The sequence below is a fragment of the Sus scrofa genome, chromosome 13 (assembly GCF_054392235.1).
Source record: "Sus scrofa isolate SSC_HxYL_T2T_F1_AM1 chromosome 13, Sscrofa_HxYL_maternal_Yorkshire_Landrace_v2.0, whole genome shotgun sequence".
NCBI classification, from domain to species: domain Eukaryota; kingdom Metazoa; phylum Chordata; class Mammalia; order Artiodactyla; family Suidae; genus Sus; species Sus scrofa.
Genome location: NC_139395.1, coordinates 36,869,859 through 36,895,305, shown reverse-complemented (window position 1 = coordinate 36,895,305; position 25,447 = coordinate 36,869,859). Strand labels below are relative to the sequence as shown.

The 25,447-nt window shown below is 40.3% G+C and overlaps 1 protein-coding gene across 12 annotated transcripts in view; it reads right to left on the bottom strand.

The window, feature by feature from the left end:
• GOLGA4 (golgin A4) overlaps nt 1–25,254 on the bottom strand; it is a 121,440-nt gene extending 96,186 nt beyond the window's left edge. For all 12 annotated transcript variants that reach the window (XM_084987693.1, XM_005652395.4, XM_084987699.1 and 9 more), the window contains exons 1-2: nt 24,878–25,254; nt 3,806–3,895 (exon numbers count right to left, since the gene is read on the bottom strand). In XM_084987693.1, the coding sequence (XP_084843819.1) occupies nt 3,806–3,895; nt 24,878–24,949 (162 nt within the window). In that variant the 5' untranslated portion in view covers nt 24,950–25,254. The remainder of the gene's footprint in view (nt 1–3,805; nt 3,896–24,877) is intronic.
• Nucleotides 25,255–25,447: the final 193 nt, after the last annotated feature.

The window sequence follows — 25,447 nt, the reverse complement described above, 5'->3', positions numbered from 1 at the left end:
GCAAGGGTAGCTTTGATTCAACCCCAGCCTACGAACTTCATATGCCACAGGTGTGGCTGTAATTAATAAATAAATAAATAAAACAAGAAAATTTTGAACAGATGAGTCTCTAGGATAAGAATGGACACGCCTACACTGGCCCCTAATCTCTGAGGAAGTGTCTCCAGAAGATAGCAAACTAGAGAGCCAGGGTAGGAGGGGAAGTGAAAATACGGTTCCTTTGAACCATATGGTTCAGCAGGCAAAGACAGAGAGAGGACATCCCCAGGGCCCTAATCTACATAACAGTCCATCTATTTCCCTACCCTCGTGCAGCCCTTCCCATCTTCCATGGCTGCCCCAATGACAACTTAGCGAGCGCCTACTATGGGCAGGGCACCACGGGAGGAGAGGTCTGTGCTGTATTACTGGTAAGGAAGGCATTACTATTCCCATTTTACACAGAGAAAACCTGAGTCACTGAAAAGTTAATCTTCAAAGATCCTTCAGCCAGCAAATTCTGAAGACTCCACAATTCATGCTCTTCTCTTTAGTCTCTCTGGTCTACTACCCCAGGTCTTACTCCAAAAGAAATAAACATATGTTCATTCTCTTAGAAAAATCACTAGATTCAGCTATAAAAAGGAATCAAGTAGGGAGTTCCCGTTGTGACTCAGCGGGTTAAGCCATGAGGAAGAAGGTTAAATCTCTGGCCTTCCTCAGTGGGTTAAGGATAAGGCACAGGTCACAGATACGGCTCGGATCTGGCTGGCAGCTGCAGCTCTGATTCAACCCCTAGCCTGGGAACTTCCAGATGCTTCAGATGTGGCCCTAAAAAGCCAAAAAAAAAAAAAAAAAAAAAGAGGTAGTGACACATGCCGCAATATAAGTGAACCTTGAAAACATTATATTAAGTGAAAGAGGTCAGATGCAAAAAATCATATATTGTATGATTCCATTTATGTGAAATATCTAGAATAGGTAAATCCATATAGCAGGTAAACAAATTAGTAGTTATCCAGGATTGGGGGAAAGGGAACATGGGAAGTGATACAATCCCATTCAAAATGTATAGGTTTTTGTTTTTTGATTTTGGGTTTTTTTTTTTTTTTTTTTTTTTTTTTTGGTCTTTTTAAGGCTGCACCCGCAGCATATGGAGGTTCCCAGGCTAGGGGCTGAATCAGAGCTGCAGCCGCTGGTCTATACCACAGCCACAGCAACACCAGATCCAAACCATGTCTGAGATCTACACCACAGCTCACCAAAATGCTGGATCCTTAACCCACTGATTGAGGCCAGGGATCGAACCTGAATCCTCATGGATACTAGTCAGATTTGCTTCCACTGAGCCATGATGGGAACTCCAGGTTTGTTTTTTTGCTGTCAGTGTTGTACTTTATTTCCTTTTGAGCTTGTTTTTAAGACTCGAAAATCTGATTCTAAAATTTACATGGAATTTATACAGAAAGGAATAAGAATAACCAGGACATTCAAGAACAACTAGGTGAGTGCTATGGACTGAATGTCTGCTTGCCACCCAAACTCGTATGTTAAAGCCCTTAACCCCAATGATATTTGATGATGCTATTTGGAGGAAGAGTCTTAGGGAGGTATGCAGAACTCAATGAGATAGAGAGGTAGAGAACTCATGATGGGGTTAGTAACCTTATAAAAAGACAAGAGAGCTGCCTCTCCAATCCTCTCACTCCTCCCTCTCTTCTGAGCTGCATGCACCTAAGTAAGGCCATGCTAGCAAAACAGTAAGAAGACAGCTGTGTGCAAACCAGGAAGAGGGCCCTCACCAGATACTGAATCTGTTGCCAACTTGATCTTGGACTGCTGAGCCTCCAGAACTACTGCTTAAGCCACCCGAACTAGGGAATTCTGGGTTTAAAACTAAGACAGGGAAGAGCTGCTCTACTGGGGGTAAGATTTAATATAAAATTATAGTTATGAAGACAGTGTGGTATAAGATCAAAGACAAAGCAGAAAAGAGAGCCCAGAAACAAATCCAACCAAACAGGGACACTCAATTTCTGAAAAACAGGTAGCCAAGTAGAGCAGTGTGGAAAGAAAGGAACAACTGGATAACCATGAGGGGAGGGGGTGTGGTGAAATGATCTCTACCTCACACTATACTGAAAAAAAATCATTTCCAAACAGAGTATAAATCCAAATGCAAAAAATAAAACAGGATAAGAGAAGAAAATATTCTCAGAGTAAGAAAAAAATACTTTAATAAGAAACAAAAAAATACTAGCCATAAATTAAATACTGATAAATTGAAGTTCATTAAAACTAAGAACTTTTGCTCATCAAAGAACACCATTTAGAGAGTAAAAGGCAAGTGGCAAAGTGGAACTAGATATCTGCAAGGCATATATCCAATAAAAAAACTCCTATCCACACAATATAAAAAGAATTCCTACAAGACAATAAAGGACAAACCAATACAAAAATGATCAAGAGACTCAAGTAAGTACTTCACAAAAGCAGTTATCAATACACAATACACTGATGAAAACCACTCCATCTTAAAAGTCATTAGAGAAACACAAATTAAAACTACAGTGACAGGAGTTCCCGTCGTGGCGCAGTGGTTAACGAATCCGACTAGGAACCATGAGGTTGCGGGTTCGGTCCCTGCCCTTGCTCAGTGGGTTAACGATCCAGCGTTGCCGTGAGCTGTGGTGTAGGTCGCAGACGCGGCTTGGATCCCGCGTTGCTGTGGCTCTGGCGTAGGCCGGTGGCTATGGCTCCGATTCGACCCCTAGCCTGGGAACCTCCATATGCCACGGGAGCAGCCCAAGAAATAGCAACAACAACAACAACAACAACAACAACAACAAAAAACCTACAGTAACAGAACATTACACACCCATCGGAATGGCTGAAATTAAAGATTAGCAAGGAAACAGAGCAACAACAGCTTTCATAAACTCCTAATAGGAAGATAAAGTTCTACAACTATTCTCAGAAACAATGAGAATTATCTTCTAAAGAGTTAAAATTATGTATACCCTTTAACCCAGTGATTCTACTCCTATGCATATAGCAAAAGAAACATAGGTACATGTGCAGCAAAAGAAATGTACAGTAATGTTCACAGCGGCATAATTTATAACAGCCAAAAACTGGGGACAAATCCAAATGTTTAACTGTAATTTCTTATAACAGAAATCATATGTAAGTGACACTATTAGGGGAAAAAAAAGGGGGGGGGAAGCAAACTCATCAGAGTCAGGATGATGGTACTCTTGTGGAGAGGGAGGCGGTACTACACAGCTGGCAGCGTTCCTTTTCTTGATCTGGGGGGTGGTTACATGGGGGTTCACTTTGTAATAACTCAATGATTTGTGAATTTGTTTTACCCCCTTTTCTGTATTTGCATGACTCCTATAATCGTTGACAGAAACAAAAAAAAAGTTGAAAAAAATCTGAGTTATGATGCTAACTGCAGGTCACACGGAATTTGTAGTTACTTAACAGTTTCCAATCTCCAGACTGAAAATATAAGACTTTTCCCCACATAATGCTATGTTGAACAAATTGTTATCAAATCAAATTGTTAAACATCTCAAACATTAAAGGCAAAGTATATTAGGCTCTCAAATTAAAATGCTCAAAGAAAACACACTTTACAAAAGCAAAACTATTAACTGCAAAAAAAAAAAAAACCCCAATAATTATGTTACTAAAAAACCAATACCTAGGAATTAAATGATTAGCCTGTCAAAATAATTTCCCATTTTGCTATCAAGAGCAGCCCTACATTTAAATTAATAGGCCATTAATAAGAGCTTTATTGAAGAAATTCCAAACTGACCTCTCGATTGGCTGTACCTTCATCAAGTTGCTCTGTAAATGAAGAAGTCCTGCTTCTGGTTCTTGTTGGTGTTGAAGAATTGGAGGAAGCCTAGGTTAAAAAAATTATTGCACATATTAGAAATTGATTAGTGCACTATGTACTAGGTAGTCCTTCTCACAGTTCATGTCCACGGAACCCAGTGAAAGGAAGGTAAAGAGCAAATACATGAAAAACAGAAAAAGATACTTAAAACACAATCAACTAGTAAACCTAGGCTATCTGCCAACCAACTAGAACTATGATCTTAGCTAAATTAACTTTTTGAGAGCTACATGTCCTCGTAAATAAAATAAGGTTGTTATGGTAACATAAGATATTAGGGGAAATTAAAACCAGGTGAAGGGTATATGAAATTCTCTGCACTATCTTTGCAATTTCCCTATAAATCAAAAATATTCCAGGAGTTCCCACTGTGGTGCAATGGGATTGGCAGCATCTCTGCAGTGCGAGGACATAGGTTCAATCCCCAGCCTGGCACAGGTGGGTTAAAGGATCTGGCATTGCCACAGCTGTGGCATAGATTGCAAAAGCAACCTGGATCTGATCCCTGGCCCAGGAACTCCCTATGCCGAGGGGTGGCCAAAAAAGAAATATTCCAGAAGTTCCCATCGTAGTGCAATGGATTAAGAATCCAACTGTACTTTTTTTTTTTTTTTGGTCTTTTGTCGGCTGCACTTGCGGCATACGGAGGTTCCCAGGCTAGGGGTCTTAATTGGAGATACGGAGATACAGCTGCCGGCCTACGCCACAGTAACGCCAGATCTGAGCCCCATCTGTGACTTACACCACAGCTCATGGCAATGCCGGATCCCCAACCCACTGAGCGAGGCCAGGGAATGAATCTGCAACCTCATGGTTCCCAGTCAGATTCATTTACACTGTACCACGATGGAAATTTTCAAAGGTATTATACTTTTGTATCCCTTTCTAATATTCAGAAATGCGACTGATTTCTGAATGTTAATCTTAAATTCTGCTATTTTGCTGAATTTGTTGATGAGTTCAGGTAGTTTTGGGGTTGAGTCCCTGGGGTTTTCTATATATAGTATCATGTCATCTACATACAGTGACAGTTTTCCCTCTACTCTTCCTATCTGGATGCCTTTTATTTCTTTTGTTTGTCTGATTGCTGTGGCTGGGACTTCCAATACTATGCTGAACAACAGTGGTGAGAGTGGGCATCCTTGTCTTGTTCCAGATTTGAGTGGGAGGGCTTTCAGCTTTTCTCCATTGAGGGTTATATTTGCTGTGGGTTTGTCATAAATGGCTTTGGTTATGTTAAGATATGTTCCCTCTGTATCCACTTTGGTAAGAGTTTTGATCATGAATGGATGTTGGACTTTGTCAAATGCCTATTCTGCATCTACTGAGATGATCATGTGGTTTTTGACTTTTCTTTTGTTAATGCGGTGTACGACGTTGACTGATTTGCGTATACTGAACCATCCTTATGAACCTGAGATGAACCCCACCTGGTTGTGGTATATGATCCTTTTGATATGTTGTTTGATTCGGTTGGCTAAAATTTTGTTGAGAATTTTCACATCTATATAGATCAAAAATATTGCCCTATACTTTTTTTTTTCCTCATTTCCTCTCTTTAACTTTTTTTTTTTTATTTTACTTTTTCCCTCTGTACAGCATGGGGGTCAAGTTATTCTTACATGTATACATTTTTTCCCCACCCTTTGTTCTGTTGCAACATGAGTATCTAGACATAGTTCTCAATGCTACTCAGCAGGATCTCCTTGTAAATCTATTCTAAATTGTACCTGATAACCCCAAGCTCCCAATCCCTCCCACTCCCTCCCCCTCCCATCAGGCAGCCACAAGTCTCTTCTCCAAGTCCATGATTTTCTTTTCTGTGGAGATGTTCATTTGTGCTGGATATTAGATTCCAGTTATAAGTGATATCATATGGTATTTGTCTTTGCCTTTCTGGCTCATTTCACTCAGTATGAGAGTCTCTAGTTCCATCCATGTTGCTGCAAATGGCATTATGTCATTCTTTTTTATGGCTGAGTAGGATTCCATTGTGTATATATATATATACCACCTCTTCCGAATCCAATCACCTGTTGATGGACATTTAGGTTGTTTCCATGTCCTGGCTATTGTGAATAGGGCTGCAATGAACATGCGGGTGCATGTGTCTCTTTTAAGTAGAGTTTTGTCCGGATAGATGCCCAAGAGTGGGATTGCGGGGTCATATGGAAGTTCTATGTATAGATTTCTAAGGTATCTCCAAACTGTTCTCCATAGTGGCTGTACACAGTTTACATTCCCAACAACAGTGCAGGAGGGTTCCCTTTTCTCCACAACCCCTCCAGCACTTGTTATTTGTGGACTTATTAATGACGGCCATTCTGACTGGTGGAGGTGGTATCTCATGGTAGTTTTGATTTGCATTTCTCTTATAATCAGCGATGTTGAGCATTTTTTCATGTGTTTGCTGGCCATCTGTATATCTTCCTTGGAGAACCGTCTATTCAGGTCTTTTGCCCATTTTTCCACTGGTCGATTGGCTTTTTTGCTGTTGAGTTGTATAAGTTGCTTATACATTCTAGAGACTAAGCCCTTGTTGGTTGCATCGTTTGAAACTATTTTCTCCCATTCTGTAAGTTGTCTTTATGTTTTCTTTTGGGTTTCCTTTGCTGTGCAGAAGCTTTTCAGTTTGATTAGGTTCCATGGGTTTATTTTTGCTCTTATTTCTGTTGCTTTGGGAGACTGACCTGAGAAAATATTCATGATGTTGATGTCAGAGAGTGTTTTGCCTATGTTCTCTTCTAGGAGTTTGATGGTGTCCTGTCGTATATTGAAGTCTTTCAGCCATTTTGAGTTTATTTGTGTGCATGGTGTGAGAGTGTGTTCTAATTTCATTGCTTTGCATGCAGCTGTCCAGGTTTCCCAGCAATGCTTGCTGAATAGACTTTCTTTTTCCCATTTGATGTTCTTGCCTCCCTTGTCAAAGATTAATTGACCATAGGTGTCAGGGTTTATTTCCGAGTTCTCTATTCTGTTCCATTGGTCTGTCTGTTTTGATACCAGTACCACACTGTTTTGATGACTGTGGCTTTGTAGTATTTCTTGAAGTCTGGGAGAGTTATGCCCCTGCTTGGTTTTTGTTTCTCAGGATTGCTTTGGCGATTCTGGGTCTTTTGTGGTCCCATGTAAATTTTTGGATTGTTTGTTCTAGTTCTGTGAAAAATGTCATGGGTAATTTGATAGGGATTGCACTGAATCTGTAGATTGCTTTGGGTAATCTATGGCCATTTTTACAATATTGATTTTTCCAATCCAGGAACATGGAATATCTTTCCATTTCTTTACATCTCCTTTGATTTCTTTGATTAAAGTTTTATAGTTCTCGGCATATAGGTCCTTTACCTCCTTGGTCAGGTGTATTCCAAGGTATTTGATTTTGTGAGGTACAATTTTAAAAGGTATCGTATTTTTGTATTCCTTTTCTAATATTTCATTGCTGGTATACAGAAATGCAACTGACTTCTGAATGTTAATCTTATAGCCTGCTACTTTGCTGAATTTATTAATCAGTTCAAGTAGTTTTGGGGTTGAGTCCTTAGGGTTTTCTATGTATAGTATCATGTCATCTGCATACAGTGACAGTTTGATCTCTTCTCTTCCTATATGGATGCCTTTTATTTCTTTTGTTTGTCTAATTGCTGTGGCTAGGACTTCCAAAACGATGTTGAAGAGCAGTGGTGAGAGTGGGCATCCCTGTCTTGTTCCAGATTTGAGTGAGAAGGCTTTCAGTTTTCCCCCATTGAGTATTATATTTGCTGTGGATTTATCATAAATAGCTTTGATTATCTTCAGGAATGTTCCCTCTACACCCACCTTGGCGAGGGTCTTGATCATGAATGGATGTTGGACTTTGTCAAATGCTTTTTCTGCATCTACTGAGATGATCATATGATTTTTGACTTTTCTTTTGTTAATGTGGTGTATGACGTTGATTGATTTGAGTATGTTGAACCATCCGTGTGAAACTGGGATGAACCCTACCTGGTCATGGTGTATAATTTTTTTGATATGTTGTTGGATTCGGTTGGCTAAGATTTTGTTGAGAATTTTTGCATCTATATTCATCATAGATATTGGGCGATAGTTTTCTTTTTTGGTGGTATCTTTATCTGGTTTTGGAATTAGGGTGATGGTGGCATCATAGAATGTCTTTGGGAGTATTCCTTCTTCTTCAACCTTTTGAAAGAGTTTAAGGAGGATGGGCACCAGTTCCTCTTTATATGTTTGATAAAATTCACCTGTGAAGCCATCTGGTCCTGGAATTTTATTTGTAGGGAGTGTTTTTATGACTTCTTCAATTTCATTTCTAGTGATTGGTCTGCTCAGTTGGTCTGTTTCTTCTTGATTCAGTTTTGGCAGGCTGTAAGTCTCTAGAAAATTGTCCATTTCTTCCAGATTGTCAAATTTGTTGGCATATAGTTGTTCATAGTATTCTCTTATGGGTTTTCGTATTTCCGCAGTATCCGTTGTGATTTCTCCTTTTTCATTTATAATTTTGGTTATTTGGGTTCTTTCCTCTTTTTAGTGAGTCTGGCCAGGGGTTTGTCAATTTTGTTTACCTTTTCAAAGAACCAGCTCTTAGTTTTATTAATTTTCTCTATTGTTTTTTGAGTCTCTATTTTATTGATTTCTTCTTTGATCTTTATAATTTCCTTCCTTCTGCTGACTTTAGGTCTTTTTTGTTCTTCTTTTTCTAATTCGTTTAGGTGGAGGGTTATTAAGCTGTCAATTTGGGATCTTCTTTTTTGAGAAAGGCCTGTATCGCTATAAATTTCCCTCTGAGCACTGCTTTCACAGCATCCCATAGATTTTGAGAGGTTGTATCTTCATTATCATTTGTTTCAAGGTAGTTTTTAATTTCCTTCTTGATTTCCTCATTGACCCATTGGCTTTTTAGTAGCATGTTGTTTGGTCTCCATGTAGTAAGTTTTTTCTCTTTCCTTTTCCCATGGTTGATTTCTAATTTCAGGGCATTGTGGTCAGAGAAGATACTTGAGATAATTTCTATGCTCCTAAATTTGTTGAGGTTAGCTTTGTGTCCCAATATGTGGTCGATTCTTGAGAATGTTCCATGTGCATTTGAGAAGAATGTGTATTCTGATTTTTCTGGATGTAGTGTCCTGAAGATACCAATTAAGTCTGACTTTTCTATTGTTTCCTTTAGGATCTCTGTTGCTTTATTGGTTTTCTGCCTAGAGGATCTGTCCACTGGTGTGAGTGGGATATTAAAGTCTCCTACTATGATTGTATTCCCATCAGTTTCTCCCTTTATGTCTGTTAATATTTGTTGCATGTATCTGGGTGCTCCTATATTTGGGGCATATATGTTGATGATAGTAACATCCTCACCTTGGATGGATCCCTTAATCATTAAGTAGTGTCCTTCTTTGTCTTTCTTTATGTCTTTTGTTTTAGAGTCTGTTTTGTCTGATATGAGTATTGCAAACTCCTGCTTTCCTGTCATGTCTATTGGCGTGAAATATTTTTTCCCACCCCTTCACTTTCAATCTATATGTATCCTTTGTCCTAAGGTGAGTTTCTTGTAGGCAGCATATTGAAGGTTTTTGCCTTCTTATCCACTCAGCCACTCTGTGTCTTTTGATTGGAGCATTCAGTCCTTTGACATTTAAGGTGATAATTGATAGATGATTATTTATTGCCATTTTGAAGCTCGTGTTCCAGTTGATTCTATGGTTCTCCATTCTTCCTTTCTTTTTTTGCCTGGATGGTCTCGGTTATTATCTGCTTGAGTGTTTTTTGTTTTGTTTTGTTTTTTTTCATTTTTTGTGAATTCAATGTTTGGTTTTGGCTTGTGGTTGCCCTGTTTTTAAGGATGCTAACCCCTTCCTATAATTGCGTGTTTTAGCCTGATGGTCCTGTAGGTTCAAACACTTCATTACTGTATTAAGAGAAACAAACAAACAAAAAAAGGGTATAGTTATTTCCTTACTTCCCTTGCCCACATTTTATGATTTTGATGATTCTTTTGTCTTTTTAATTTTATTTTGTTTGAAACATGTTCATGATTAAATCTGTATGCTGGCTTATTTCAGTGACTGCTCTCTGATTGTGGTTTCCTCAATCCTAGTTCTTCCTCTTCTTTTTTTTTTTTTTTTTTTTTCTTTTTCCTCCCTTTCTTTTTGGTTTAGAGAAGCCCTTTCAGTATTCCTTTTAGCCTGGGTTTTGTATTGCTGTATCCTTTTAGCTTTTGTTTGTTGGAAAAAAAATTTATTTCTCCTTCTATTTTAAATGATATTCTTGCTGGATAGAGTATTCTAGGTTGCATATTTTTTCCTTTTAGCACTTTAAATATCTCTTGCCATTCCCTCCTGGCCTGTAGTGTTTCTGTAGAGAAATCAGCTGATAACCTATGGGGGTTCCCTTGTAGGTAACATTCTGCTTTTCTCTTGCTGCCTTTAGGATCCTCTCTTTATCACTAACTTTTGCCATTTTTATTATTATGTGTCTTCGTGTGGGTCTATTTGGGTTCAATTTGTTTGGGGCCCTCTGTGCTTCCTATATCTTGAACTCAGTATCCTTTAGATTTGGGAAGTTTCCATCGATAATTTCTTCAAATATATTTTCCATCCCCTTGTCTTTTTCTACTCCTTCTGGAATTCCTATTATGTGTAGATTGGCCCGCTTTATATTATCCCATAGGTCTCATATTGCTTTCATGTTTTTTCATCTGGTTTTCCGTCTGCTGACCTGACTGGGTGATTTCCATTATTCTATCCTCCACATCACTGATTCGTTCTTCTGCATTATTCCTTCTGGTTTTTACTGCCCTTAGTTCAGTTTGTATCTCTGCGGATGAATTTTCTAGTTGTTCTTGGCTCCTCCTTATATTTTCTAGTTCCTTTCTGAGGGTGTCTGCATTACTGTTCATATCTTTTCTTAATTCCTTCAGTATTTTCACTATTTCTCTTTTAAACTCTAGGTCTGTCAAACTACAGAGATCTCCTTCATTGTTGACTGCTTTAGGTGAGTTCTCCTGTTGGTTTAACTGGGGGTGGTTTCTCGGCTTCTTCATCTTGCTTGTTGTTTTCCTTTTCCTGGTGGAGCTGTATTCTCCGTGGCCGGGCAGTGTTTGCCTTGTCACTGCCATGGAATGTTTCCTGAGGGCTGGCGTTGTTGGTCTGTCTTCTTTGAGGCAGTGTGGCTTTTCTGGAGGGTGGGCGGGGCTGACAGGGTCTCTCTGAAGCAAAGGAAGACTTCCTGAGGGCAGAGAGGACTGGGAGGTCCACACCATGATGGGAGCAGATTTCACTCGGCCAGGCAGAGCTTGCTCTGGTGTTTTGGGGCTGTGGGGCTCTTGCAGGGGGCTAGCGGTTCTGGGCAGCTGTTTCGCAGGACTGCAGCACTCCCCAAGTGCTGGTGCAGCTATCTGGGTCACTGAGAACCCAAGAGGCTCTTCCCCAGGGCAGCCCTACTCAGAAGAACTGTCTGAGAATGTAGGCAGATCTTTTCACGGCCCGGCCAAGCTTGTTCTAGCTTTTCTGGGCTGCAGGGGCTCTTGCAGGGGGCTGGCGGTTCTGGGCAGCTGTTCCGCGGGAGTGTGGCACCCCCCGAGGGCTGGAGCAGCTAGCTGGGCCGCTGCGAACCCAAGAGGCTCTTCCCCAGGGCAGCCCTACTCAGAAGGACTGTCCGAGAATGTAGGCAGATCTTTTCACAGCCCGGCCAGGCTTGTTCTAGCTTTTCTGGGCTGCAGGCCTTTTCATGGGGGCTGGTGGTGTTTGATGCTGCTCCGCGGGGGTGTAGCCCCTCCAAAGGGCAAACAGGCCAGGGCAGGGACAGCCCCTGTGGTGGTAGGCTTCCGGCAGTTGTTGAGGCCAGCCCTTCCGGATGGCAGGCAGTCCCAGGTCCGGCGCATGCGTAAGGGGTGGCAAGGGGGATGCACTGGGAAGCACAGCTTTCTGATAGCTGGCGGGCAAGTAAGCTCACTGTGGCGTGGGGAGTATTCTATGGGGGCCCACCTCTTCTTCTCTCCCCTCCCCAACACTAGTGCAGACCCAGCTCTTCCAGGTTCCCTCTGATGTGGCTTTCCACTTCCCCGCCCTTAGCGTATTGCTCCCTCCCCCCGCGACGCTCTGCTTTCTAGTCTCCCATGCAGACTCTACCCCGTCAAACCTGACAGACTGGTTTCTAGACCTCCTAAGCAATCTCCACTCCACCCCCGCCCCCCAGCCCTTTCCCGGGGACTAACCTCCAGAGCCGAGGTCTCAGTGCCCAGCCCCCACTCAAGCGTCTCAATTTTTGGTGACTGTGCCAGTAGTTCAGATGATCTGTTCGGTTCTCGCTCTGCTTTTCAGAACTCTGACTTACTGCTACACTCTTCTCTGCATCTGGAGATTCCTCCAGTTCAGCTGATCTTTCTGTCAGGTAGGTAACTTTTCAGGGTGTGGGATCCCTTTCTCCTCCACAGTTCCCTTTCAGGAGCACCCATCCAGCTTGGATTCACCTTCTCTCACTCTCCTCTTTTCTCTTGTTTTACCTAGTAATGTCACGAGATTCTTGCCATTATTGGAGTTTAGGTTCTTCTGCCAGCAACTGGTTGCTGTTCTGTGCAAGTCATTTATCCTGTAGATGTGGGGTTTTTTGTTGTGTTTGTGGCAGAGGGCGAGTGTGTCCCCCTACTCTTCCACCATCTTGCCCAGTCCCCTAGTTTTCTTTTTTTTGGTGCTATCTTTATCTGGTTTGGAGTTAGGGTGATGGTGGCATCATAGATGGTCTTTGGGAGTATTCCTTCTTCTTCAACCTTTTGAAAAAGTTTAAGGAGGATGGGTATAAGTTCCTCTTTGTATGTTTGGTAGAATTTGCCTGTGAAGCCACTTGGTCCTGGACTTTTATTTCTAGGGACTGTTTTTATGACATATTCAATTTCGTTTCTAGCAATCGGTCTTTTCAGTTGATCTATTTCTTCTTGATTCAGTTTTGGCAGGCTGTAAGTCTCTAGAAAGTTGTCCATTTCTTCTAGGTTGTCAAATTTGTTAGCGTACAATTGTTCACAGTATTCTCTCATGGTTTTTTTGTATTTCTGTAGTATCCGTTGTGACTTCTCATTTTTCATTTCTTATTTTATTTGGATTTTTTTCCCTCCTCTTCTTGCTGAGTCTAGCCAGAATAATCAAGACAGTGTGGTACTGGTACCAAAACAGACATACGGAAAAATGGAACAGAATAATGAACCCAGGAACAAACCCAGACACCTATGGTCAATTAATCTTCGACAAAGGAGGCAAGAACATAAAATGGGAAAAAGACAGTCTTTTCCACAAATATTGCTAGGAAACCTGGACAGCTGCATGCAAATCAATGACACCCTCACACCATGCACGAAAATAAACTCAAAATGGCTTAAAGACTTAAATGTAAGACAAGACAGCATCCAACTCCTGGAAGAGAACATAGGCAAAACATTCTCTGACATCAACCTTACAAATGTTTCCTCAGGTCAATCTCCCAAAGCAACAGAAATAAGAGCAAAAATAAACCAATGGGACCTCATCAAACTGACAAAATTTGCACAGCAAAGGAAACCAAAACGACAACAAAGAGACAACTTAAGAGAATGGGAGAAAATAGTTTCAAATGATGCAACGGACAAGGGCTTAATCTTTAAAATATACAAACAACTTACACAACTGCATGCAAAAAACAGCAAAAAAAAAAAAAACAAAAAAAAAAAAAAAACAGCAAAAAAACCAACAACCCAACTGAAAAGACCTGAATAGACATTTCTCCAAGGCAGATATACAGATGGCCAATAAGCACATGAAAAAATGCTCAATATCACTGATTATTAGAGAAATGCAAATCACAACTACTATGAGATACCACCTCCACCAGTCAGAATGGCCATCATTAATAAGTCCACAAATTACAAATGCTGGAGGGCGTATGGAAAAAAGGGAACCCTCCTGCACTGTTGTTGGGAATGTAAACTGTGTACAGCCACTATGGAGAACAGTATGGAGGTATTTTTGAAAACTATACACAGAACTACCATATGACCCAGTGATCCCACTCTTGGGCACATATCCAGACAAAACTTTCCTTAAAAAAGACACATGCACCCGCATGTTCATTGCAGCACTATTCACAATAGCCAAGACATGGAAACAACCCAAATGTCCATCAACAGAGGACTGCATTAGGAAGATATGGTATATATACACAATGGAATACTATTCAGCCATTAAAAAGAACAGCATAATGCCATTTGCAGCAACATGGATGGAACTGGAGACTCTCATACTGAGTGAAGTAAGTCAGAAAGAGAAGGACAAATACCATGATATCACTTATACCTGGAAACTAAAATACAGCACAAGGAGTTCCCATCATGGCTCAGTGGTTAACGAATCCAACTAGGAATCATGAGGTTGCAGATTCAATCCCTGGCCTTGCTCAGTGGGTTAAGGATCTGGCATAGCCCTGAGCTGTGGTATAAGTCTCAGATGCAGCTTGGATCCTGCATTGCTGTGGCTCTGGCATAGGCTGGTGGCTACAGCTCCGATTCGACCCCTAGCCTGGGAACCTCCATATGCTATGGGAGTGGCCCAAGAAACGGCAAAAAGACTAAATAAATAAATAAATAAAATATGGCACAAATGAACCTTTCCACAGAAGAGAAAATCATGGACTTGGAGAATAGACTTGTGGTTGTCGAGGGGGAAGAAAAGGGGGTGGGATGGACTGGGAGCTTGGGGTTAATAGATGTGGACTATTGCCTTTGGAATGGATTAGCAATGAGATCCTGCTGTACAGCACTGGGAACTATGTCTGGTCACTTGTGATGGAGCATGATAATGTGAGAAAAAAGAATGCATACATGTATGTGTAACTGGGTCACCATGCTGTACAGTAGAAAACTAACAGAACACTATAAACCAGCTGTAATGGAAAAAATGAAAATAATTATACAATTTAAAAAAAATGCAAAGTAGAAAAAAATAAAAAAAGAATCCAACTGCAGCAGCTCAAGGTACTGCAGAGGTGCAGATCTGATCCCCAGCACCCGGCCTGGGGCAATGGGTTAAAGGCTCTGGCATTTCCACAGCTGTGGCTCAGATTCAAACCCTGGCGCAGGAACTTCCAATGCTGCAGGTGCAGCCATTAAAAAAAAAAAAAAAAAAAAAAAAAAAAAAAAGTTCCAAAATAAAAAAATTTTTAAAGAACTAACATTGTCAATTTGATCTTTAAAGTGCTTTCCAACTCAATTCAATACAACGAAGTGCACAGGTAAAAGTCGCCACAGCTAGATACTGAGATGCTAGTCCATTTAGTTCTAAATGGGGACCATAAGACTCTTAAAATCTTCAGTACAAAAATTCTCAAGAGAAAGGGCCCAAAATTTAAACTAGGAGACCATGACTCTTAAAATCCTCAGTACAAAAACTCTCAAGAGAAAGGGCCCAAAATTTAAATTAGGGGTCTGAGATCTATTCTAAGGTAAGTGAAAAACAGTCCTAAAAGTATAAAACCAAAACTCCAACCGTAACAAGGCAGATCTGAACTCATCCACACAAAGCAGTCTTGATGTCTTACCCTTCTGTAGTCTGCACAGCACTACATAAATAAAAGGCATTTAATAAATATTTGCTAAATAAATGAGTGAATTAATGAACAAATAGAACCCTAATCTGTCAAGTCAGCACATACTACTGTGGCTATGCTAGAACAAAGGTTATGAGGAAGAGTATACACACATATACATATTTAGTTTTCAGTAAATATAACAATGCTAATCAAGACAGATGTTCAGTAAATGGTGCTGGGGCAAAATGGCAATCCATATGAGCAAAGAGAAAGAAATCATTACTAAGCTATATTAAAGATGTCAATGATTTTTAAAAATTGAAACACAGGAGTTCGCTGGTGGCCTAGTGGTTAAAGATTCGGCATTGTCATTGTTGTGGCTCATGTTTGATTCCTGGCCCAGGACCTCCTGCATGCCGCTGGCATGTCCAAAAAAAAAAAAAAAAAAAAAAAAAAAAAAAATATATATATATATATATATATATATATATAAGAAACTATGAGAGTCTACTTCTATTTCTCTGGGAAAGATTTTTAATGTCAAAAGCAGCAATCAAAAAGGAATAGTTTAATTGGGAGGAGGTGAAAAATATAAACAAAATATGACAAAAGTTTAGTAACCTTTCTTTCTAAGCAGCTCTCATAAGTCCCTAAGTTAAAAATCAGAAAACTCACCAACCCGGTTTTTTTCCCATTTAAGGCAGGTGACCTGAGCTCCACCAATGAACATACCCACATGAGACTCTGAGTTATAAGTAGGTGATATGTGAAAACAGCCATGAAAATTAAAGTTCATCAGCTGGCAAGCATGGAGGCACAGAGCTTCATGCAGTGGTGCACAAGAGCTGTGTGGTGGAAGACGGCAATGCTGGTTCCAACTGAGGTGGCTGTGACATCTTGTTAGTTCAGTCCCCACAGTGTGGCTGAGCAGAGCCATCAGCCCAGACTTTCAGCCCTCCTGAAAATTCTGTAAGTCACCAACTATTCATTAACAAATCTGTGTTCTGCTTAACTAGCTAGGCTGAGTTCTGAGGCTTACAACTAAGAATTTCAACACACACACCTTCTTAAAGATGAACCAGAAAAATCAACATGTGATAAAAGGAATTAACTATATGCAGAAGTTACCTTAGGGGAAAAGAGATCCCTTCCCAATCAAGACGAAAACAGGAACAGTAAGGCCATAAAAATTTAAACGGCAAAATGGTCGAATGCTAAATAAAGCTGAAGCCTTATCAATGTTTTAAAAGTCTACAAAACGTATGACTAGAAGTCAACATTGTGCTTAGAACTGAGAAAGGAAAGCAGTCACCGACAGTGTTCATCAAGGACTGAGACTAAATTACAACTATTCAGAGCACTTCAGAAATAGTTCTCAGTAAAGCTGAAGGAAAATCAAAAACTCTTCCCACAGCTGGGGCCATAAATTTCAAATCATACCAGTTTCAAAGGCTGTAGCTATATCAAAAGCTGCCACTATGAGGGAGAGAAGCTCCATCTGTATCTAAGTGGTTATATGTAGTATCTCCTTTAATAAAAAGACCACTGAGAGGGCAAAAAGTTAGGAAAGTAATTAGAAAAGTATTACTAAGATAGAGGAAATAGCTCTTAGCCAACCCTCTCTGCTGTGATTCCACTATCTCCAAGTAAGCTTTGGGTTAATAATTTAGCTTTCCAAATGCCCAGATGCCAGGAAAAAGCTACTGTGTACAGGGACTTCTGAATCACCTGAAAAGTATACCTCCAATGTGAATTATAAAAATTGGCACTATGTCTTTTTACCTTGGCCTGGTCTAAGTCTGATTACTAACAGAGAGCCTCATCAACTCTGAATAAACCAGCAAAACCAAATGTTGGTGTTTATAAAGTTAAAGAGTAAGTTCTGAAACACACTGTCATCTGAAAAGCAGTTCCACCTGGCAAGGCATGGCTTGATGGCTTGTAGGTCTTCCTCTGGAGTTTCAAAAGTAAGGATTACAGGGAATGGATGTGATTGTAGAGTAAGTATAAAACTTGCACAAAAAACTAACTGTACTTAAGCACTTACCTCAAGGTCCTGAATCTTTAACAGGCTATCCTCACTTCAAAATAGAAAGGGGTTTAGATTCCTTCAAACTAAATTTGGTCTAATTCTCATAGCCATAAAAAATCTGAACACAGATTTCTAAGCTATCTGTCAAGAAACCTGATGGTCAGATCCAGGCTCACAATTAATATTTTTACTGCCAACTACGATGATTTCCTTCAGTATAAGAAAAACCATTTTTGTCACTGTGGTATGCCAAAGATTCAAAGATAACCCAAATGACCCTCGCCTTGTGAATATGAGATATCACTGCCTTGATTACGTTACCTCACATAGCAAAAAAAAAAGATTTTGCAGATGTATTTAAGATTACTTAATCAGCTGGCTTGAATTAATCAAAAGATAATCTGGATGGGTCCAACCTAATCACAAAGCCCTTCAAATATGAGCCCAGAGTGGAGAAGCAGAGGCAGAAAGCAGAGAAATGTACTCCTACTATCCTGAAAGCAGAGTGGCCAGGTGGCAAGGGACTGTGGGCAGCTCTGGAAGCTGAAAGTGATCCCTTTGAACAGCCAGGGAGAAATTCGGACCTCAGTCCTACTTCCAAAATGGACCAAATTCTACCATGACCACATGAGCATGGAAGAGGACTCTAAGCTCCAGATGAGAACACAGTTTGGACTTGATCTTGTCCTTGTGAGACCCTGAGCAAAGAACCCAGTCATGCCATGCCAGACTTCTGACATACAGACTGTGAAATAATAACTGGGTAATTAAGCAGTAAGGTTGTGGTACTTTGTTACGCAACATTAGGAAAATGGTAGAGTCTTCTTCAGGAATAATAAGCCTTGAATACCACGAATTCTCATCATCCAAAGACTCCTCAGATGTCACCTGATCCTCTCACACTATCACCACACCAGGAGTACTTGTCTCTCAGCCCCATGGTACAGAGACATTTACCCTTCAAGACAAATGCAACACCAGCACAGCACCTTAGCAGGGTCTGCTAAATAAGTGTTCTATAATAACAAATGCTTTAGCTCTTTTGATTCTCACAACCAATCTGAAAGGTAAGCAGGACATATATCACCTCCAATTTCCTGACAAGAAAATAAGCAGCTCAGGGTGCTTATGTGGCTTGATTAGGCTGCACAGTGCAAGACGTGGGTTAGCACACAGGTCTTCTGAGTCCCCCATCCACTTCCTCAGTATTCCTTGGATCGGCATTTCCCAAAAATTTTTCACAGAGATCCACGGCAAAAAAACAACACCTATTTCACAGACACTTCTAAAACAAAAGTTTTATGGAACAGAAAGGTGCCACAAATTTATTCTTTTCACAGCCACATCAGTAGCATATGGAAGTTCCTGGGCCAGGGGTCAAATCAAAGCTGCAGCTGATGCCACAGCCACAGCAACAGTAGATCCAAACTGCATCTGTGACCTACACCACAGCTCATGGAAACGCCGGATCCTTAACCCACTGAGTGAGGCCAAGGATCAAACCCACTAATTCCACAACTCACTTGAACTGCTTTCACCATACTAGGTCGTCTATGTAAGAACAATGTTGATAAACATGGCCACTAAACCTTAAATCTAGAATACATCAAATATACTTAATATATTTAAATTAGACCAAAAAACATAAATTAAAAAGCATTAATCCTAAATTGAACAACAAAATCTGAAGATTAAAAAAACACAAATTTTGGATATTCAGATTACTGGGAAATTCTACATTAAAGTCAAACTGTATTAAAGTTTATTCTGTTAGGGGCTCCATTATCTGAGTTTTCACAGAAAGAATTATTCAAAGGCAGCTGAATTGTTAGATACAGGTATTTCTCTAAACCTACAAATTCAAAATGGTTAAACCTTTTTGATACCTGAAGGATTTTGTAGCTAACAGTGAGGTTCAGCCATTTTGAATCTATACCTTTATAAAATCAATTAACTGATCCTAGTTTTTAAAGTTAAAAGGAAACTGAACATATTGTAACATTTCTAGGTCAGCTATAACTCCTGCCAAAATGCTACTACTTGTAGTATGTCTTGTCTTCTCTGCCTGCTTTAGCTTGCTACCAGTTTGGAAACTAGATAACTACATTTATTGGAATTGTAGACAAAATAAGCAATAAGGAAGCTCTGAACAAGTTATGTAGCAACTTATACTATGAGTAACTTTCATTAACTACTGAATGTGAAGTTGATGACATTAAAATTTTAGCCGCTAAGAGGCCTTCTGACACATCCCAGTTCTCAAGTTATGGCACAAATAGGTGAGTTGTTATTCTTTCACAAGCATAACAAACGTCTAGCTTCATTCCTCCCTCCCACACCCATGAGTAATCAATCATGGCAAGGACACAGCCATAGAATCCTTTTTACCACAGCACTCCTGAAAGTCTCTGCCAAATCTATTTGATATCCCAGCTATCACAGAATGGTCAAAGTAACTAGGAGCCAATTCTTCACATAAACCTTTACAATCGAGTTACTAAAATTATTAGAGCTTTTCATCATGTCTTTAATAAAGTACCTTTCACATTCTGACATCTAAATAGTAGTGCTGGAAATGAAATACTGCTTGCTGTTCATGCTACAAAAGCTAACCTCTCAAAAATAGCCCTTTGACATAGTGAGATCCACTCATTCAAAAGAAAGAGTCTTTTAGTTAAACATGGTATATGAATTACATGTTCCAATTTTCTATCCCTCCCAAAGGGTTAAAGAATTTCAACCAGTTTTCAAAAGATTGGATATGAATGAAAAAATACTAAAGTAATAGTACAACTAAGGACACTACAATCCCATGGAGAAGGGAAGACTGACAAGAATTGCGCCTATTTTCATCCCTTATAAGCCTTAGGACTTCAATGTTATAATGCAAGATGAAGAAATTAAGAGGCAGGATCAAAACTGGAAAGACTGGGAGAGTTCCCTGGTGCCCTAGCAGTTAAGGGTCCAGTGTTGTCATTGCTGTGGCTCAGGTTTCATTCCTGGCCCAGGGAACTTCTGCATGCCACAGGCACAGCCAAAAAAAAAAACAAACAAAAATAAAACTGGTTGATTGATCCCCAAGTCTCCTGTCCCACGTTACAGAGCTTTGAGGAACCAGAGGTTTATTTTCTGGTGCCAAGGAGGCTCTAAATTGGGTGAAACCAAGCACAGTAAGACATGAGTGAAGGGCAAAGTGTGTGACTAAATGAGAGGGCTTAGGTGATATTCTGCACAGTGAATAATGGAACTTCCAGCCCATTTCCTGTGTCCTGCTTCTACAAAGTTGGCAGCCACGTTTATAACCCCTCAACCCTTGCCCAAAAAACAAAATGCTTCACTGGAGAAACCAAATGACCTCTTGAAAACCATGTGGATATTTCTCCCAATAACAAAGCCAGTTTACAGTCTATCACCCAGCAGTGAACCTGTGTTGAGCACATGTTACTTCCAAATAGCATCAGATTTTTAGTACCTTGTCCTTAAATATTAATAGATAGCCCTGTGCACTCAATAGTTAAAGTTTCCAATGTAACAATGAGCCAAAAACAAGGAAAAAAAACTATAAAAAACAAACAAAAAAATTTAAAGAAAACTTTAAAACAAAAGAAAAAAAAAATCCCCATGATTCTCAAATAGATAAAAGACATATCAGTATAACAAGCACAACGCTATGAAAAAAGCAAATGACAATAAGAAATAGCCCTTGGAAATTTAAAAATAAAGTAGCCAATATGAAATTTTCAATTGAAGAGTGAGAGAAACTGAAGCAACCTCTCAAAAGCAGAAAAAATACAAATAGATCATTACAGGTAAAAAATAATAAATAAGAGAATTTATCCTAAAGGCGCAAAAGCTAACTAAATGGACTTCTAGGACAGAAGAGAAAAAATAAAGGAGAATTATCAAAGAAATAATATCTAAAAGTTTCCAAGAATTGAAGCACAAGAGTCATATACTTAAAGTGCCCGTTGGGTGTCCAGCACAGTGCAAAAAGAAATCTACGCAAAAGGTATTATTTACCATGAAATTTCCAACATCAAGGTATAAAAGGAAGATCCTAAAGCCTCCAGAAAGAACGTGGAGAACAGGACTGGAAGCTTGGAGCAAACAATTTTTTTGTTTGTTTGTTTGTTTGTTGCATAATAGCCTTTCAGTAGTACTTGACCTTTAAAAACTACACAATGTGTTATTTTGATAAAAATAAAAGCAAATTTTTATTTTAAAATTCTAATTAAAAATTATGAGTATCCACATCATTATAAATCAACTACACTTCAGTAAAACTTTTAAAAAAATTATGACCATCTAGTATACTCAGTACAAGGGACCAACATAATCTAAAAGCATGATATATAGATTAAAAGATGTTCTATGGTTCACAGTTCCTGCTGTGGCACAGGGGGATTGGCAGCATCTCTACAGTGCCAGGACACAGGTTCGAACCCTGGCCCAGCACAGTGGATTTAAGGATCCAGCAGTGCTGCAGCTGTGGTGTAGGTCACAACTGCAGCTGGGATCCAATCCCTTGTTCAGTAATTCTGTATGCCACAGGGCAGCCAAAAAGTAAACAAATGATAAAATCTATTTCTCATCTTAAATGTCATTCAACAATTGATAACAAATAACAAATGGACTGATCTTATTCTCAATACTTAAGACAGTAACTATTGTTAATAGCATATTTCAATACCAGTCTTACGGTACATGCTAACTTAGCCAAATTATTCTATAAAATAAATAAAACAGAAAAATCAAATATCTTTACTAACCTAAGGAATATGCATTTGTTGAGAATTCATAATTTAAAAAACAAATATTTAAGATAAATATATGTTTAAGGATAAAATGGTAATCAGGATTCCAATACAAGAATACAGACTAATCACTACTGTTTACTTCTCTCCCTCTCAAAAACCCACTGAAATGAAGGTTTAAAAAAAAGTAGAGGACTTCCTTGGTGGCTCAGCAGGTTAAGGATCCAGCATTGTCACTACTGTGGTGTAGGTTTGATTCCTGGCCTGTGAATTACATGTCAGGGGCACAGCCAAAAAAAAGAGAGAGATTAATTAAAATTCTAGAAAAAGAGAGAGAACATCAGCAGTAAAAAGAAAATAAATTTCTGAAGAATCAAATGCAAAAGGATTCAACTTGGTGGAGAAATCAGAGCAAAGGTAGTTCTAACTCCAAACATGCACAGAAGGCTGCAGAAGAGATTGCAGCAACTTTTTACCACAGGAAAAAAAAGAAAAAAAAAAAAAGAAAAAAAAATCACAGTTTTAGACACTAGAACAGGAGACTATTGCTCTCAGGGATGTGTTCCATACACACTGTCTCATCAGAGGTGTCAACTTATAAAATCTGGGAGCTCTAACACATGACCTTGTAACTAGCGTTTTTACTATTATTCTAAAAACAAACTCATTTTGTTAAAACTTAAAAGCAATTCAATTTCATGGGGAAAACAAAAAAGATAACACTACAAATAAGAAAAAGAACAGTACCTTAGAGGGCATCCTCCTTAAACTAGTTTCACTGTGTCTATATGTATGTATGTGTGTGTATATAATATAGATATATGTATATACTCATGAACATACTTTTCCCACAAAACTGGGATCACACTTTATAAGCTGTTTTTCTATCTGCCTTTTAATACAAATACCTTTGCATGTCAAAAATACTTTTCTGTAGACTCTAGCTGTGTGCCATTAGGCAGGTTATTTAACTTCTTTGAGCTTCACTCCAAATATAAAAAATTATCTACCTCATAGATTTATGTGAGAATTAAATAAAATAATCCAAGCAAAATGCCTAGCATAGAGTAAGAACCTAATAATGCTGGCATATTTTATGGCTGCATAACCTCACCAACTACCTGATATAACTTATTTAACCAATTTTCTACCGTTGAACATTTTTTGGCCAGATTTTACCTACTGAAATAACACTGAAGTGAAAATCCATGCAGCTGACTCCTTAATACATCTTACATGTTCTTAGAATGAATTTCTAGAGGTAAAATCCTGGATCAGTGATATGTATAGTTTCCCTTACATTCACCACCACACCTGTTTCCTCATCTCTACCTCATTTTTTTGTTTTTTGTTTCTTAAATAATGATGTTTTGTACTTTAAAAAGCTTGCAGTAAAGGGTATGAAAGCAAAATATTTAGCACTGAAATTTTAATTACTCTCACCTGGGAGCAAGTAAAATGTAAAACGGGATCAAGCTTTCAGTATCATGTTCTGATGTATCTCAAGCACTGTTTTACTCTTCAGGAGCTTTACATTTTAAGAAATTAATTTCAATCTGCAGTTTCAGAATAAATTCAAAGCAACAGTTTGATTTAGTACTTGTTAAACAGTTATTAGTCATTTAAAAGTTGCATAAAAATGTCTTAGAAATGCCTCCAAACTAGTCAAAACTCAGCCTTTCTTGTGAAAACTCTAAAATTAAGAGAGATTTGCTTAGTCTGTTGAGACTCAGAAAGGCTGGGAAAAATTTAGCAGAAGCCCTCCCCATTGCTTAAGGGGCCACATGCTCCCCGAACCAAAACACATATTCACGGCTGCTCAGGAGAGTGCTGTGCCTTCTTCAAATTGACACTACTAACAAGCCCCCCTTTTCCTGGAAACTGTCATTCCCTGAAGCAACAACATTCGTGAAAAAAAGAAACAAAAACAAAAACATTAGCAAACCTCTTGAAGAATCAGAGCCTAACTAAGGACAGGCACGAGCCTAGCCGGGAGCCAGTATCAGTCTCACCGCCAGTCCCGGATCAACCAAGTTATGCGAAGTGACTAACTCGTGACAGCCTCGGGCGCTGGACACTGGCCACATTGCCACCTCTTTCGGGTCCCAACAATCCTGCAAGCAGCCTGGCCTGGAATGGCTCAATCCCTGCCCTCACCCCAGGACCAAGGTTTGGAATTAGACTTTCGTCACCAGCTAGGAGCCCCTCGTTACTCAACCTCTGGTCGGGAATAAGAACGGGGTCCTCGGTAGAGAGATCAGATATTACAAGAAGTATTACTGGTTTTCCCAACCCGCCCTCACTCCCGAGTTGGGGTCTCGGATGGTTGGGGAAAACTTCGATATGGGTCAAAAATCACGCAAGTCGGAAACCCTCTCACTTATTCTCAGGCCGGGCTTGGGGAGTAGGGAAAAACTAACAGAGGTCAAATGTCACGGATCCAGCTACCTCCACCCAATCTCCAGACGGAGTTTGGGATGGGGGAACCGGGACAGGAATCACGGAGGACCTGAACCGCCCGGAACTCATTCCCAGTCCGGGTTTGGGGGTAATCCTCAGGCTAGAGGTCAAGGGTCAGGGAAGAACCTCCCCTTCTCTTTGCCCACGAGTCGCTGTCAAGGGCTGTCGGCAACTAAGGGTGCGCGGCGGCCATAGTACCTGAGTAGAGGCCAGCGCCTGCTGGAACTGCTGCTGTTCCTCACTGATCTTTTGCTTCAGTTTCTTGAACATGGCGCAGCGCGGGGTCCTGAGTATGGATGAAACCCGAGGGGGGTGAGCGCCCAGGGAGACCCTGCCGCAGCGGCTACGGAGGCTTCTCTACACCTGGGACCGCGGGGGCTGGGCCTCGCCGCCTCCTTCCTGGGCTCGCGGGCGGACTGGGACACTCCTCCTGCGGCTGTCGGCGTCGCCGCCGCCGCGTCTCTCTCTCCTGGGTGCCACTGGTTGGCCTCGGCCCCCCATCCAGCCCCGGCAGCGGCGGCGGCGACAACGGCAGCAGGTGAGCGATGTGCCAAAGGCGCCTGCGCGGCCTACGTGGAGCTCGCCGAGAGAGCTCTACGGGACGCCGGAGGGGACAAGCTCGAAGTCGGGCCCGCACATGCGCGCTCCAGCGACACCCCCGAAGGCGGGAACTGGGAGGGAAAAACCAGGTTCTTTGCGTCCTACCCGCGGTGCGTGCAGCGATGCCCTCAGAGCCAAGTCATGGCTGGTCTGAGCGCCACACTGACA